We start from the raw sequence: 18,401 nt of genomic DNA, 5'->3' as shown, positions 1-18,401 counted from the left end.
GTCTCCCGTCTGTCCGGAGCTGCCGGAGTCTCCCGTCTGTCCGGAGCTGCCGGAATCTCCCGCCTGTCCAGCACTGCCAGAATCTCCCGCCTGTCCGGTGCTGCCGGAATCTCCTGACCTTAGTTCCTTTGTTATGTCTTCGTTCTAGTATGTACCACGCAGCGCTTTGGTCCGATCCTTGCGACTCCTCGTCAGAAGAATAGGACGAGCGTTACACTTCCTCTTCCTTTGCATCACATCCTTTATTCCCGCCAGGCTTATTTGTTTGGATATCAGCATTTTGGGATTATGCAAGGTAGGAACTACGTGTCCAGCCTTTGTTCATTTGAAGGAAGTGAGCCAAAGACTACTTCATCAATGTTAGCCAATGTTTTATCCATCACGAGGACGTATCTGACTTAAGTAGTTTTCTCCTTGCAAAGCAACTGAATTCTTAATCTATTTCCCTCACCAAAATGTCAGAAATACAATTGCGATGTGATAGGCTATTTGTGGTTTAACAATGTGAGACAAAATAATTGTGCAGTTGTCCATTTGACTTAGATCTGTCCCCAAACAAAAGAAAACACCATTTCCTTACAGAGCGATTTAATAATTGTAGAGGACACCCAAATAGCATATCATCTACGTCATGTCAAGTAAACAATGGACTTCATTATTATACTCCACGGGTAAACATAAATCCTGTTTATACACCTTTGTTTGGTGAGGTACTCCACCCACTCCAACCTGATTAGCTTGAATCTATTAGCAAATTTTCATTGCAAACACAAGGCACTGGATCAACATAGACTTGACTAGAGGATTTACAAGATGCAAGAGCATTACAAGATGTTTACCAGCATAGAAAACAGAGCCTATTATCATAATTGACAAACATGCACAGAGATTATGAGTGTTTATCAAGTTTAATCGCTCTCGGATACCTTAGTAATGAGATAATGGCATGTAATCCTCGAGCTAGGTGAGACTACCAGAGATGTCCTCAATGCACTCGGTCAACAACTTTCATCTACACTGGTGAAAATGATTTAGAGAATTGAAGTATATAACACATTTTGTAGTTATTAACAGTCAGCATAGATTACTTTTGAAGAGTGAGAACATACAGGATCTCTTGCATCTAATGAAGATTAGTTTGATGTTGATGGTGGACATACTTGTTCAAATGCAACAACATTATTCCGTGCTTCCTTTTCATTCCAACATGCTGTACCACGTGTATTGCCCTGTTTGCTCAACTAAACAATTTCTCAAGGGTCCAGAAGTTGTTTTTATACAGCAGACGCCCAAAGGGGTTCTGAACATAGAATTATATAGTGAACAAATGACAGCCTCTTTACATATCTTTCACAATCAATTCTGAGCTTGTCCCTCTATAGCGTACAATATAACACTGCACAGCAAAAGAAAGGGATTGCACAGTGAACTGAAGTTATTTTTTTAGCCCGCACAAGAATCACGGGAAATATGCAAATACATTAAGATTAATCTCATTGTCGGTAATCCTCATAGTTGATCCCTTCCAGAGTAGAGGGTGTAATTTGCATATCTAATTTCGCATCTACACGTTTCTGATGGAAACAGGGCCACTGCTATATTAATTAATGAACGTGACCTGTTAATTGCCAGCAACTAAATGTTTTATCACTTGTCGTTCCGCCCCCGAGCACCGTGAATTATACTGTAAATACCGGCTCAGTCACATCAACTAAATGTTTTTAAGTTATGATAAAAAACAAAATTTTTACTTAGCTTACTCTACTGTAAGTAGATTTTTAAAATTTGTTTTAATATCTGTGTTTTTGCATGTCTATTGAGTTATTGATTGATTTATCTTACGCTACACACAGACAACGAATCCAATCATTTAGTAATACGTTTTGCACCAGTTACTGAAATGTTTGTTCCAGTTTAATTGGCTTAGGTCGTCTCCTCACACTAATCCTAAACCTGGCAGTCATAATGAATGCAGATTGCGGGTGAAGATAAATTCCAACTGTTGGGTATCCTAACTAGCTGGATTCCGATAGGAATCACACATCACTTTGCAAGCCAAAATAATGTGATTTGCAAGTAGGGATGCAAAATTCTGGTATATTTCCCATGTTTTCCAGTATCCCAGTTGGAAGATTACTGGAAATCCTTCAACAAGGATATTTTTTATTTTTATTTTGCAACCCTACTTGCAGGCCTGATGTGGCCTGTAAACCATGAGTTTCAGGCTACTGTATAAGGGTAAAGCTAGGCCTCAGAATAAAGCCTGATGAGATATGTAACGTATTGTCATAAAGAACACAATTATAATGATAATATTTTCCTAGGAACTCACTTGGTGGCCAAAGGACTGAAAATGTTTGAATTCAACAACTATGTCTTTGTCACTAACAAACAAACCCCTTACAGAGTCACAGTGACTCCATCGGTTTGAGTAATAACTACAACATCACTTTAAGTAACTGTATTCAGATATATTAAGCGCAATGGGTTTCCACAAAAGTTTTGAGTAATGACAGCACATGTTTACAGTCTTGAGGCCCCCACGCTAGCTCATTTTTTTCTTTGAGGCTAAAAATGGACCAGCCCATAATTTGTTTGCCCAAATGCCAGATGGCCAGTCCGCCCCTGTACACACGGAATGGTGTGGGTGTTTGGTCAACAGTCCCACTGTATAGTTGGCTGACTTCAAGATGTGTGCCTTGTAGTGCACAAGCTTGTATGGTACTCTAGTATGCATATATTTAAGATTGAGTTTGTTGATTTGATGGAGTTAGAGTGTGTTCCAGAATGTGTGAGAGACAGAGCGTATGGCAGAGAGAGAGAGAGAGAAAGAGGAAGAGAGCGAGAGCGAGCATAATTGTGTTTTGTCCTGTAGGCTACTCTACCAGTCCAATTATCTGCAAAAGCAATTACTTTTCATATTTTATGAATAATGAGGGTATGCAACTTTTTCACAACAGCAGGACAAAAAACTAGAGCGAGAGCGGGAAAGTAAGAGGAGCTTACCTGTTTAACATCATAGGCAAAGAGCACATATTTCAAGTCCGGGGAAACAGAGTACTTTGCAACATTGAAATTGACCTAGAAGACAAAAAAGACAGAAAGAGAGAGAGAGCACTTTTTAGCGTGCATACTGTATCAGTTTGCTGACATGTCAGTTTGAGTGATATATGTGCTTCTACATCTGCATTGCTTGCTGTTTGGGGTTTTAGGCTGGTTTTCTGTATAGCACTTTGTGACATCGGCTGATTTAAAAAGGGCTTTATAAATACATTTTACTTATATGCTTGTGTGTCAGTGTCTGCGTGTGCATGCATTTTCAGATGGAAAAGGGTTTGCACTTACGAACGTTGTGTTTGTCAGTACAATATCAGTCTCATTGGTGAGGATGTTAAACTTGATGACGTGGCCATCGCGATTCCTATAGATGACTTCTGAGTCTGTGAAAGGAGAAATAAAGAAGAAAAAACAAGTCCTGGTGAAACAATTCTTCATTAGTCTTTCTACTAAGAAAAACAGGGAAGGGGGTATGGAGGCCTTTGTTGTCATTTTGAACACAAGGCCTTCTGTCAAAACTAGAACTAGTTTTGCACTGACACTTTGACAATGGAAGTTTCCATTCTATCCCCATGTCCTTGTTTTCTTTAACATAGAAAAGAGAGAACGGCCGGTACCTTCTCACATCATTGTGTCTGGAAAATCAAAAAACAATAGTAACATGACGGAACCGACTCCATTCATATGCATTTGAGTGTGACTGCACTGTGATGAAGCCAAATAATAATTTAATTGGTGTACAGAAACACAAATAAAGAGGCACCTTGAGTTTTCATTTTCTACTAAACCTGCATGTTCTTTGTCCTGTGTGCTAGTTGTTGGATCCACAGCTTTGTTTGCTGTGTGATGTGCAGACATGTCCCTGAAATTTCATCCAGCAAGGGAGTACGGCAAATGGCAGGTCACACGAATACATATACACACACACAGTGATCAAATGAAACCATGCATTGCTACCCTTATAATCACTAACTCATAGATGAGTCCATAAAGCTCTGTGTGGAAACAAGCGGGGACATATAAATTGTAATTACGTTATCCATCTCTGTCAAAGGAGAGGGAGGTTATGCACCTGACTTGGCAACCCCATAAGACCTGGCAACCCAGGCAGATATTGGAATCCTACAGTAGGAGGCGATCAGCTATTACTCAACTTTCTCAATTGTCCGTCAAACATTTTCTCATTCCCAGCCAATCAGGGCCCTGTCATCGTGCTATAGTTACTATGGGTTTGATTGATGAGTGATGGGGCTCTCACGGCCCTATCCCGCCCCATACATTTGTACCTGTCATAACCTGTGTGTGCCTATCACAGACATAAATGTCATCATCAAAGACAAGTAATCTGATGCCACAGATCCACTGGTCAAAATACTGGTGTTAACCATATAAATAAGGACATTCAAAAACTAAATGCCAAAATTAACCCCCTACAGTACAACGTTTTTTATCAGAGTTTGAGTGTTTGTTTAAATTTATATATTTTGGAGTGTTGTAATCACTTAGGGAATGATGTGCTTCTCAAGCATCATCATTAAGGCACAACATCTGTGTCGGAAAATGAGCATGAGACGTGAGTGTGTGTGTCTGTGTCAGTGTGTTTGTCAGTGTGTTTGCATATGTGCATGCACACACACGTGTCAGTGTGTCTGGATCTGTGTGTGCGCATGCGTGTCTGGGTGTGCATGCGTCTGTGTCTGTGTGAAGGTCAATGTTTGGCATGGTAATGAAGTAGCTTTAGAAGTAAACAGATCCGTCCTTGCAAACAGTGTCTCACCCAAAACAGATGCCAACCATGAGTTTGGACAGAGCAGCGTACCCTCAGGAATACTCTTGGCATTTCAAAAGAACAGCAGTTTAGAGCTGGCTGGCCCACTGACAAAACAGGAGCAGAACCCATCCACGATCTGAATGTTATCATCCTGCTGTAGATGCTCCGGTCACCTTGGCTTCTGCATGCACCACAGATTCAAAAATAATCTGTAATTGAAGTAAAAATCTATGGCTAGGAGCCTGTGACGCAGATAAAGTTGGACACACTCATGTAGGATGTAGCACTAACTTTTAGTTATTGTGCATTAGGCTACTTTGGGAGCTGTTACCCTAACCTTTCATTTGGAGTTTAATTGAGATAGGGGTGAGAGGATGTTGAATATATTGACAGATAAAAGTGTCTTGCTCAAGATCTTGAAAATGTTGCCAGACACTGATAGTCATGGTCTCCGTGCTGTGCTTGTTTGCTCTTGGAACTACCGCTCCCGGATCCGGGAGAATTGTCATCAACTAACACTAATTAGCATAACGCAACGGACAAAAAAAATATTACTAGAAAATCACAAGTGAAATATATTGAAACACAGTTTAGCCTTTTGTTAATCACCCTGTCATCTCAGATTTTGAAATTATGCTTTGCAGCCAAAGCAAGACAACATTTGTGTACATTTATCGATAGCCCAGCATAGCATTATTCCTAGCTAGCAGCAGGCAACCTGGTCACGAAAATCAGAAAAGCAATCAAATTAAATCGTTTATCTTTGATGAGCTTCGGATGTTTTCACTCACGAGACTTTTTTCCATAAAGATTATTTTGTAGCCGAAATAGCTCCGTTAGTTCTTCACGTTTGGCTGAGAATTCGACCGGAAATTGCGGTCACGACAACTTCGAAAAATATTCCAAATTAGCTCCATAATATCGACAGAAACATGGCAAACTTTGTTTATAATCAATCCTCAAGGTGTTTTTCAAATATCCATTCGATAATATATCAACCAGGACAGCTGTATTTTCAGTAAGACCGGGAGGAAAAATTGCTACCTCTGTTAATTACACAATAATTACTCTGAGAGCACTCAGCCGGCCACTTACGCAATGTAATCACTTACGCTCATTCTTCAACATAAAGGCGTGAAACTACGTCAAAATGCTGTAGATACCTTGGGGAATACGTAGAAAAAGGAATCTGGTTGATATCCCATTCACTGCTCAATAGGGACGCATCGGAACGCAGAGCTTTCAAAACATGAGTCACTTCCTGATTGGATTTTTCTCAGGCTTTCGCCTGCAGTATCAGTTCTGTTATACTCACAGACAATATTTGTACAGTTTTGGAAACTTTAGAGTGTTTTCTATCCTAAGCTGTCAATTATATGCATATTCTAGCATCTTGTCCTGACAAAATAGCCCGTTTGCTTTGGGATAGCCCGTTTACTTTATTTTTCCAAAAATGAAAATAATGCCCCCTAGTTTCAAGAGTTAAATAATGGAAGATTCCACGCTGGAAACTTCAAGCTAAGACTCTAATGTATAAGTAATATACTACGTCTGTAAAATGTTGAATAATAAATAACTCTGGTCCTTCTACCGGTCTGAAAATCCCCAGTGTAGGGCTGGGCTGGTGGTTTACCCTGCCCTCACACCCTACCATCCTCAAGCTCCATCTCAATCTCCCTCCAGCAGCCCTCTGGAAACTTAACTAAACTCAAAACCATGGGAGACAGACAAGGCTTTTATCAGGGCTACGCCCCGGGTGTGGAACATGCAGCCAGACTCAGTCAGGGGTGCAGTGTCCCTCCATTTCAACTTAAAACATTACTCAATCTTATAATTGTGACTTTCATAAGACTTCATGGACATGGTCAAGACACATGAATTTGAGCTTCATGCAGTGCCTTCAAAAAGTATTCACACTCCTTGACTTTTTTTCTCCACATTTTGTTGTGTTACAAAGTGGGATTAAAATGTATGTAATTGTAATTTTCTTGTCAAATATCTACACAAAATACTCTGGAATGTCAAAGTGGAAAAAAATTCTAACATTTGTAAAAAAATAAGAAAACATTTTTTTAAAAAACCTTATAATTGTGACTTTCATAAGCAACGTTCCAGCCACTGGAGACAGCAAGAGTGGACATGTAGTAGTCCTGATACTGGTTAGTACACTCATATTTCATTTTGTTGTGTTACTGATGTAGTAATAACGTATTACACAAAAACCCCCTGAGTCCATTTTGTTGTGTTACGTATTCACCCAAAATACTCTGTTAGAATCATCTTTGGCGGCAATTACAGGGTCTCTAAGAGCATTCCAAGCCTCAACTGTGCAACATTTGCCCATAATTATTTTCAAAATTCTTCAAGCTCTGTCAAATTGGTTGTTAATCATTGCTAGACAACCACTTCCAGGTCTTGCCATAGATTTTCAAGCAGATTTAAGTCAAAACTGTAACTTGGCCACTTTGTAAATGTTTTAAAGTCGCCATTGTTATGAGGGAAACCTTTATATTTGTAGTGACTGGGTGTATTGATACACCATCAAAATATGATCAACTCCATGCTCAAAGGGATATTTAAACAGCTTTTTTTTTAACCCATCTACCAATCTGTGTTTGACATTCACTGCTCGACTGAGGACCCTTACAATTATCTGTATGTGTAGGCTACAGAGATGAGGTAGTATTTCAAAAATCATGCTAAACACTATTATGGCACACAGTCCATGCTCCAACCAATTATGTGACTTGTTAAGCACATTTTTATTGCTGAACTTATTTTGACTTGTCATAACAAAGGGGTTGGATACTTATTGAGTTGAAGACATTTCAGCTTTTCATTTTTAATTTATTGTAAAAAAACAAAATCGAAATAAACAATTCCACTTTGAAATTATGGGGTATCGTGTGTAGTTCAGGCTTCAGAAATTCAGGCTGTAACAGAACCAAATGTGGAAAAAGTCAAAGGGTGTGAATACTTTCTGAAGGCACTGTACATGTTTATATAAGTAGATAATGGTGGCTTAGTCAGGTATTAGCCAATAATGCCTAATGAATGACTAATAATTCCTAATAAAGTCCTAATTAGCAATGTATACTGCAAATCAGTGCCAATAATGTGATCCCTATACTGGCGCTACCAAAGTCTGGATCGTTTTCTTTGAGCGATGACTTGCCTACTGCTATAGAATACACACAGCACTAATGTCATTAAAATGCAGTCATACATGCATTATGTGACCAATATCTGTGTTGATCTTACCTGTCTGAAACATTGTCCTGGATTTAAACAGACGCATGTTATTGCCTACCGACCTTGCGCCTTTTAAAGGCAATTTTGCTGACGTTCGCAGAGCTTACATTCACAGAAAATGCTGTAGATGTCGGCTCAATTGAAAATGACCTTAAATGTCAAGCGTTATGCACTTGTCGACAACGCAACTTTGATTGAATCCCGGCCATTGTCTACATGAGTCACACCAATATGTTTACAAAGAATCCCAATTGAATGACCTATCATGTCAATGCACCATATTCCTTCTCCTATCTTCGTCAACCAGCTGAGAAACAGGTAATTATAATGGACAAGAGTTGTGAAGTCATCACACAGATATCATTAGTCAGATTGTAATGGAAAGGGCTGTATTGGAAAGGGCTCTTAGTCGAAATAGATGTGATTGAGGGGTTATGAGAGCTATGCGCTTCCTCACCAGACGTACTCTTAGTGAAATTTGGAGGGTAGTAAGCTAACATATGGAATTGTTTTAAGATGGTCATACCATAGACGATTTAGTTATTTGATTTGAATTTTTAGGTATAAAAAAATATAAAATGTAGAATTTTGTCTTTAGTACTTTACTACATTGAATACTCCTGTGTTGTCTTGGCTGTGTGCTTGGGATCATTGTCCTGTTGGAAGGTGAACCTTTGCCCCAGTCTGAGGTCCTGATTGCTCTGGAGCAGGTTTTCATCAAATACGTCTTCGTTCATCTTTCCCTCCATCCTGACTAATCTCCCAGTCACTGCCGCTGAAAAACATCACCACAGCATGATGCTGCCACCACCATGCTTCACCGTAGCGATAGAGTTAGGTTTCCCCCAGACGTGACACCTGGCATTCAGGCCAAAAAGTTCAATCTTGGTTTCATCAGACCAGAGTATCTTGATTCTCATGGTCTCAAGAGTCCTTTAGGTACCTTTTGGCAAACTCCAAGTGTCATGTGCCTTTTACTAAGGAGTGGCTTTCGTTTGGCCACTCTACCATAAAGGCCTGATTGGTGGAGTGCTCCAGAGATGATTGTCTTTGTGGAAGGTTCTCCCATCTCCACAGAGGAACTCTGGAGCTCTGTCAAAGTGACCATCGGGTTTTTGGTCACCTCCCTTCTCCCCCTATTGCTCAGTTTGGCTGGGCGGACAGCTTTAGGAAGAGTCTTGGTGGTTCCAAACTTCTTCCATTTAATTCTTGAGCATACTTGAGACGCAGACGTCTCAAGTATGCCCCTGGAAATGCAAATGCGCTACGCTAAATGCTAAATGTACTCGTTACAACTCAATCTTTGATCAAAATTCACAAGCAGGGTATTGAATTAAAGCTACACTCGTTGTGAACCTAGCCAGCAAGTCAGATTTTTAAAATGCTTTTCGGCGAAAGCATGAGAAGCTATTATCTGATAGCATGCACCCCCCAAAATGCCAGCACGACACGTAAACAACAGATTTTGCGGTAGCCGGCGCTACCCAAAACGCAGAAATAAAATATAAAACATTCATTACCTTTGACGAGCTTCTTTCTTGGCACTCCTATATGCCCCATAAACATCACTATTGGGTCTTTTTTTCGTTTAAATCGGTCCATATATACCCAAAATAGCTTTGTATGGGAGCTGTGTCATTCAGAAAAAATCATCGTTTTTAAACGCTGCGTAATTTTTTAAAATTAAAAAAGTCGACGATAAACTTTCACAAAACACTTCGAAATCCTTTTGTAATCCAACTTTAGGTATTAGTAAACGTTTATAATCTATCAAAATGATTACAGGGCGATGTCTTTTCAATAGGTCTTCACTTGCAAAAACAATGGCTTCTAATATCTTCCTCAACTGCATCCGGGTGAAGACTGGGAAACTGGAGGTCAGATAGATGGATTTTCCAACAATTAATTCAATTGAAAATGAGGACAATGGCGCCATCGTGCGGAATTTGTATGAATTTCAGGCAGATCGCCATTAAATTCTGTTCTCTTTTAACAACTGGTGGAAGTGACTTATGGAAATTATTTTTAGCTTTCAGAGAGCAGTTTTTCTTGCGTTTTTCAATGAAACACACGATCTGTTATAGTCACAGCCGTGATTTAACCAGTTTTATAAACTTCAGAGTGTTTTCTATCCACACATACTAATCATATGCATATACTATATTCCTGGCATGAGTAGCAGGACGCTGAAAAGTTGCGCGATTTTTAACAGAATTTTCGAAGGGGTAGAAGTAAGACGTTTTAAGAATGATGGAGGCCACTGTGTTCTTGGGGACCTTCAATGATGCAGAAATCCTTTGGTACCCTTCCCCATATCTTGTCCTTGACACAATCCTGTCTTGGAGCTCTACGCACAATTTCTTCGACCTCATGGCTTGGTTTTTGCTCTGACATGCATTGTGAACTTTCTGACCTTATATAGACAGGTGTATGCCTTTCATGTCCAATCAAATTGAATTTAAAACAGGTGGACTCCAATCAAGTTGTAGAAACATCTCAAGGATGATCAATGGAAACAGGATGCACCTGAACCCAATTTCGAGTCTAATAGCAAATGGTCGGAAAACTTATGTAAATAACGTTTTTCTGTTTACATTTTTAATACATTTCCACACACATTATGGGGTATTGTCTGTACATTGATGAGGATTTTTTTTAAACCATTTTTAGAATAAAGCTGTAACGTAACAAAATGTGGAAAAAGTCAAAGGGTCTGAATACATTCAGAATGCACTATAGGTGATCTTAGATTGTGTGCGGCTGCTCGGCCATGGGAACCCACTTCATGAAGCTCCCAACGAACAGTTATAGTGCTGTTGAACAGTTATTTTGCTGACGTTGCTTCCAGAGGTAATTTGGAACTCGGTACTGAGTGTTTCAACTGAGGTCAGAGGATTTTTGGGTGCTACGCACTTCAGCACTCGGCGTTCTCATTCTGTGAGATTGTGTGGACTACCACTCCACGGCTGAGCTGTTGTTGCTTCACAATAACAGCCCTTACTGTTGACTGGAGCAGCTCTAGCAGGGCAGAAAGTTGACGAAAGGATTTGTGGGAAAGGTGGCATCCTATGACAGTGCCACAATGAAAGTCACTGAGCTCTTTGGTACGGGCCATTCTACTGCAAAAGTTTGTTTATGGTGATCACATGGCTGTGTGCTCGATTCTATACATCTCAGCAATGGGTGTGACTGAAATAGCCGAATCCACTAATTTGAAGGGGTGTCCACATACAGTTGTCCATGTAGTTTTTAAGAAAGCTCAGGAAATATTTTTGTTGTTTTGGACATATATTTAACACCTTATTTTAACGACCTCCATACTTCCATTAGTTTGTATAGGTAACCTTTCAGATGAGCCCCGTACCACTTGTGGGGGCCGTAGAGGAAGAACAATTTTTGGGATGTCTCATGATCTGACAAACCAATGTTGCTCGGCCACCTTCCACCACAGGTGCGGAAGGCCGACATAAGCAGATGCGGTGGATTGAGATGTAGCCCATGCTAAATATCTGATATCTATAAATTAAACAGACATATTTTGATGAGGATTTTTTTTATTGTGTTACTTAGGTTTTCTTAAGGAATGGCCACAGTGCAAGAAAAGATCATGAACACAACCCGCTTACACTTTCTCTAGACCTATGACTGAAAGCATCGGGGATTCAATTGACATTTGGCAGATCAGGTTTCGCAGGTAATGGTTTTTAATACACTAGGAGTGCAGAGGCTCAGGGCCAAGGGAGAACACTGGACAATGAAATATGCAACACACAACTGTATTATTTAATCCAAGGTTATGTAACAGATGAATGCTGTAGCACCGATCTCTAAGCTTCTCAAAAATGGTCAGAACCGGTCAAACTTGGAGCTTACTTGGCAAAGAATAAACAGTGCCCGAGTCCACAGTGCTCTCTACGGTGTGCACCACATGTTACATAATGTGCAGAAGACATTGCGACAGCACTACTCGTCAGTTGGCTGTAAAAGGAGGGCATGTATAGTCCACAGTGTTCAAGCTGTTTCATAACTTGCATTAGCATGTGCTTCTGCTACTGAATAAAAGTATCATGGAACGTCAAGAGAGTTCATTGATCACCGTGAGTGTCAAAGACCTTGAATCAGCCTGCTGCAGTCGCCTCAGTGAATCTAACTTTGGATTTCCGGAGCAATTAGCGTCCCCATAAATCTACACATATCACAGCTGACAAAGACAGACGGCCAAGAAGATATGTGCAATTTTATCCATTTCTCATCAGGACCCATGATATGTACACTACCGTTCAAAGTTTTGGGGTCCTTGTTTTTTAAAGAAAATCACATTTTTTGTCCATTAAAATAATATCAAATTGATCAGAAATACAGTCTAGACATTGTTAATGACTATTGGAGCTGTAAACCCATTATCAGAAACCATCACTCCTGTGTTCCAATGGCACGTTGTGTTAGCTAATTCAAGTGTATCATTTGAAAAGGCTAATTTATCATTAGAAAACCCTTTTACAATTATGTTAGCATAGCTGAAAACTGTTCTGCTTAAAGAAGCAATAAAACTGGCCTTCTTTAGACTAGTTGAGTATCTGGAGCATCAGCCTTTGTGGGTTAGATTACAGGCTAAAAATGGCCAGAAACAAAGGACTTTCTTGGATTAGCTAACATAACATGCCATTGGAACACAGGAGTGATGGTTTCTGATAATGGGCCTCTGTAAGCCTATACAGATATTCCATACAAAATCAGCCGTTTCCAGCTACAATAGTAATTTACAATATTAACAATGTCTACACTGTATTTCTGATCAATTTTATGTTATTTTAATGGACAAAAAAATGTGCTTTTCTTTCAATAACAAGGACATTTCTAAGTGACCCCAAACTTTTGAACGGTAGTGTATGTCTGGTGTTCCACCATCTTAAACCATATGGTAGGTGAAATAAACACTGCATATATCATCAACTTTACAAGAGGTCTATGGCATTAGTAACAATTATCACTGAATAACATCTGAATTAGCTGCACAGAAGAACCCCACTCATCACTGAATAATATCTAAATTAGCTACCCAGAAACCTCACTCTGTTGACACATTTAATGAGTGTTGGAGAGTGGAAAACACACTCCATTGGTAAATGAGGTCTGGGTGTTGTAGTGGAGTGGTTGTGAATATGGCTATGAGCAGACTGGTGTCCCGGGCTCCAGTGGAGACCCAGGTTATACATAGACAGTGGATATGAAATATTCAACAGAACAACAAGCGTCTGTTGTGGGATATTTTAAGATTTTGCACTATTGCTAAATTACCCTGAGGCTCAGCATACTGGATATCTACTGTGAGAGAAAAGCTCTGAAGATGGAATATTGAGTTGGCAAACATACAGCTATGGGGATATTCTCTTTTACTTCTTTGTAACAGTCAGTTTGGACAAGGTACTCTGAAAAATGCATGTTACTCAAGCCTCATTGCAACCAACTCACCCTAAGTAACTTGCAACTCACCTTCAGTAGCTTTTGTAAAGCACTTTGAAGGCCCCAAAACATGTATTTTTAAGTTCAGTCATTTCCAAAGCATTAGGTGGCTAGGTTATGAGCAGAGTGTAACGTGTGCGCTGGGAGTAGGGAAACAAGTTCAGGGAGTGAATCATTTAATAAATACAGTATATGAAAACATATAATACAAAACAAGAAACACGAACAACGCACAGACATGAAACTAAAACAGAAAAAGGGTGACATATAAAGGGCAGGTAATCAAGGAGGTGATGAACTACAGGTGAGTGTCATTATTTGCGTAACGATGGTGACAGGTGTGCGCCATAACAAGCAGTCTGGTGACCTAGAGGCCTCCTAATTGAGGAACGGAAACAGAACCGGGAACGAAAGGGATCTCTAATGTTCCGGAACAGAACCATTATTTTATAATCTTGAGAACTGGTTATTTATGCAACTTTTTGTTCAAAAAAATATTCCTAAAGTCTCGTATATAATTCTGTAACATTATGATGCTAGTAGTAGCCTATACACATTGCAATTCTCATCATGTGATGATGCTCAGCAATTCAAGCCAAGCCCACTCCATGTCCACCCCTCTCTCTCGCTCTCTCCCCACTGGTAAAATTTTGGTCGCATCTTGCACCTGCACTTATCTGCCCATAAAATGTGTAAACAACTACCTTACTCGTTCCATAGTAAGCTACTCTATCCATGCTAATTGGTGGAGTAAATTCATGAGCTAAATGTAAAAACTATGTTAATTTCACATGGTAAAAAAATAACGAAAAATAAATACCTGACCTGTTTTGTTTGAACCTGTTCATAACTTTATTATGCTGGTCAGAACACTGGAACGGAAACAAAATAGATAAGGGTTCTGATCAGAACTGAACAATTGGAAAATAATTTTGATTCCAACCCCTGGTTATGAGCAACCTTAAAGCCAAAGTTAAAAGCAGATAATGATTCGCTCATGTTGAGTTTGTTTTGCTCTTGGCATCACGGATCCATGCTACTTAGCTCTCACCCTGTGGAACTCAAAGCTTTTCTGGGTCAGTGCAGCTTGAGTAACACCTTTGGCAGAACTGAAAGAGAAGAGGGTTGCTTAATATTCTACATACAGTGGGGCAAAAAGGTATTTAATCTGCCACCAATTGTGCAAGTTCTCCCACTTAAAAAGATGAGAGAGTCGTGTAATTTTCATCATAGGTACACTTCAACTATGACAGACAAAATGATAAAAAAATTCAAAAAAATCACATTGTAGGATTTTTAATGAATTTATTTGCAAATTATGGTGGAAAATAAGTATTTGGTCAATAACAAAAGTATATCTCAATACTTTGTTATATACCCTTTTTTGGCAATGACAGAGGTCAAACGTTTTCTGCAAGTCTTCACAAGGTTTTCACACACTGTTAATGGTATTTTGGCCCATTCCTCCACTCCTCTAGAGCAGTGATGTTTTGGGGCTGTTGCTGGGCAACACTGACTTTCAACTCCCTCCAAAGATTTTCTATGGGGTTGAGATCTGGAGACTGGCTAGGCCACTCCAGGACCTTGAAATGCTTCTTACGAAGCCACTCCTTCATTGCCCGTGTGTTTGGGATGATTGTCATGCTGAAAGACCCAGCCACCCAGAAAAACAGCTCCAAAGCATGATGTTTTCACTCCCATGCTTCACAGTAGGTATGGTGTTCTTTGGATGCAACTCAGCATTCTTTGTCCTCCAAACACGACGAGTTGAGTTTTTACCAAAAAGTTATATTTTGGTTTCATCTGACCATATGCCATTCTCCCAGTCTTCTTCTGGATCATCCAAATGCTCTCTAGCAAAACTTCAGACGGGCCTGGACATGTACTGGCTTAAGCAGGGGGACACGTCTGGCACTGCAGGATTTGAGTCCCTGGCGGCGTAGTGCGTTACTGATGGTAGGCTTTGTTACTTTGGTCCCAGCTCTCTGCAGGTCATTCACTAGGTCCCCCCGCGTGGTTCTAGGATTTTTGTTCACCGGTCTTGTGATCATTTTGACCCCACGGGGTGAGATCTTGCGTGGAGCCCCAGATCGAGGGAGATTAACAGTGGTCTTGTATGTCTTCCATTTCCTAATAATTGCTCCCACAGTTTATTTCTTCAAACAAAGCTGCTTAGCTATTGCAGATGCAGTCTTCCCAGTCTGGTGCAGGTCTACAATTTTGTTTCTGGTGTCCTTTGACAGCTCTTTGGTATTGGCCATAGTGGGGTTTGTAGTGTGACTGTTTGAGGTTGTGGACAGGTGTCTTTTATGCTGATAACAAGTTCAAATAGGTGCCATTAATACAGGTAACGAGTGGAGGACAGAGAAGCCTCTTAAAGAAGAAGTTGTGAGATCCAGAAATCTTGCTTGTTTGTAGATGACCAAATACTTATTTTTCACCATAATTTGCAAATAAATTCATAAAAAAATCCTACAATGTGATTTTCTGGATTTTTTTTCTAATTTTGTCTGTCATAGTTGAAGTGTACCTATGATGAAAATGACAGGCCTCTCTCATCTTTTTAAGTGGGAGAACTTGCACAATTGGTGGCTGACTAAATACTTTTTTGCCCCACTGTATACCTTGTACTCGGACCCTACATGGGGGGTACACTCTTTGCCTGCTATCTTTCAAACATATTATATCCTTGTTATACATGTCTATTGAATATCAGGTCTTTCTAAAGCAACAAAAACATATCAACTGTCTGTTTAAACTTAAAAAACACACATTCTGTCCTCATTACAGTCAAGGGAAGGTCAGGTCTTACATCAACAGCCAAAGCAACCTGAACAAGGTCCTCAATACACCACCTTCCATTCCTAAATTGGACTTTGACAAAGCACTACCTTGTGACAGCTCTTGTTATACTGGGTTCTTTATAAGGGCATGGGAATGTATAAGAATGATCCATAATGCCCCAATTTTAATTGGGGTTTATAATAACAGACAACCTGATTAAAATACAACATTTTACTTCGTTAAGATAGCTCCTCTGTTTATATTTCATAAAATGTCCTTTCTTTCCACCTACACTTACTACTACACACAAAATTTGAACATTTCAATATCTGAACAAGAATGAAATGAACAGGAAAACAATTATAAACGGAAAACAATTGCCTTAATATTAAATCCTGGTCGGTCACCTCTTCCCTTAATATGGCAAGAGCCAGGGCAGGCTTGTCGAGGAATTTAGTACCTATCAAAATGGTTAAACTGAAACAGACGGCTCCAATTAAACTCAAAGTAAATAGTCAAGACAAAAACATTGTCTTGCACCACCTCTAATTAAAAGTGAAACAAAACAATGTTGGTACAGTAGATCATGATCCTAGTGGGCAAACCTGCCATTTCCTTATTTACAGGATAACAAATATTCATGTTTTGTTATAGAGTATGTTGTGTTCAACATTTGGGTAATTATACACAATTAAACACAATACCTTCCGTGTGATTTTAGCACGGCTGTGCTGTGGTCAAAGGTGCAAGGCGATAGCCGTGATACTGTTCTCATTTTAGTATTTTAATGCCTCTAAGACAATCATAATGCTTGGCAAAAGATCAATCTATAGTCCCTGTGTCCAAGAGCAACGATGAGACAGCCTATAAGGAGGTTAAAGACCTTTTTTATTTTATTGATTTATTTTAATTTTATTTCACCTTTATTTAACAACTTAGGCCAGTTGAGAACAAGTTCTCATTTACAACTGCGACCTGGCCAAGATAAAGCAAAGCAGTGCGACAAAAACAACAACACAGAGTTATACATGGGATAAACTAACATACAGTCAATAACACAATAGAAAATCTGTATACAGTGTGTGCACATTTTAGGAGGTAAGGCAATAAATAGGCCGCAGTGGCGAAGCGCGAAGTGCTGATGCTCCTTTTATATAGTCTCGTTATTTTTATTTTATTGCATTACTATTTTATTTTTTTCCTTTTTTGGGTGGGGGGGGGGGGGGGATTTTAGCCCCTTTTCTCCCCAATTTTGTGGTATCCAATTGTTAGTAGTTACTATCTTGTCTCATCGCTACAACCCGGAAGCCAGCCTCACCAACGTGTCGGAGGAAACACCGTGCACCTGGCGACCTGGTTAGCGTGCACTGCGCCCGGCCCGCCACAGGAGTCGCTGGTACGTGATGAGACAAGGATACATTTTTCTTACTTTTTAACTCTGCATTGTTGGGAAAGGGCTGTTGTATTCAACACGTGACAAATAAAATTGTATTCAATATTTATAAACTGCACTTAATCAATGGATAGAACTGGTATCAAGGAACTCTTCGTCAGAGTCTATATACACTCAATTTCTGAATCCCATAAAATTTGTTTCTGTGATGCACAAACTGTGCGGTGAGATAGAATCAGAATGCATCTTGTTTGATGCAATCTGATGTTATTTGTCTTGCATACACTGTCTGCCGTATGTTTTGGCTACAGTATCAATGCTGAGACAACGCAGATGCTTGTGGCTGTGCATGATCTTAATTGTAGCAAGTCAAACAACTCTATATAATAGCACCCAACATACAGTAACTATCACCACCACCATCATCATCATCATCATCATCATCATCATTAGAAAGATGGCGCCGAAGAACATGGCTAACGTTTTACATTCTCCCAACCAATTGTGCTAATTTGTTCATTTTTTGCATTTTGTGTAACTTATTTTTGAACTTATTGTGTACATAATGTTGCTGCTACAATCTCTTATGACCGAAAATAACTTATGAACACCAGAACAGCGATTACTCACAGAAACTTTTTATTTTGTCAAGTTTGACGAGAAGGATATCTTGCTTTCACT

The 18,401-nt window shown here is 39.6% G+C and overlaps 1 protein-coding gene across 1 annotated transcript in view; it reads right to left on the bottom strand.

Moving 5' to 3' along the window:
* The window catches only part of LOC139405995 (inactive dipeptidyl peptidase 10-like), a 188,462-nt gene that overhangs the window by 111,997 nt on the left and 58,064 nt on the right, over positions 1-18,401 (bottom strand). Inside the window, exons 4-5 of the mRNA XM_071148451.1 lie at positions 3,346-3,440; positions 3,007-3,081 (exon numbers count right to left, since the gene is read on the bottom strand). Of these exons, the coding sequence (XP_071004552.1) occupies positions 3,007-3,081; positions 3,346-3,440 (170 nt within the window). The remainder of the gene's footprint in view (positions 1-3,006; positions 3,082-3,345; positions 3,441-18,401) is intronic.

The sequence above is a fragment of the Oncorhynchus clarkii genome, chromosome 3 (assembly GCF_045791955.1).
Source record: "Oncorhynchus clarkii lewisi isolate Uvic-CL-2024 chromosome 3, UVic_Ocla_1.0, whole genome shotgun sequence".
Lineage (NCBI taxonomy): Eukaryota > Metazoa > Chordata > Actinopteri > Salmoniformes > Salmonidae > Oncorhynchus > Oncorhynchus clarkii.
Note: the sequence above shows the minus strand (reverse complement) of the source record. Positions and strands in the feature narration are given on the sequence as shown.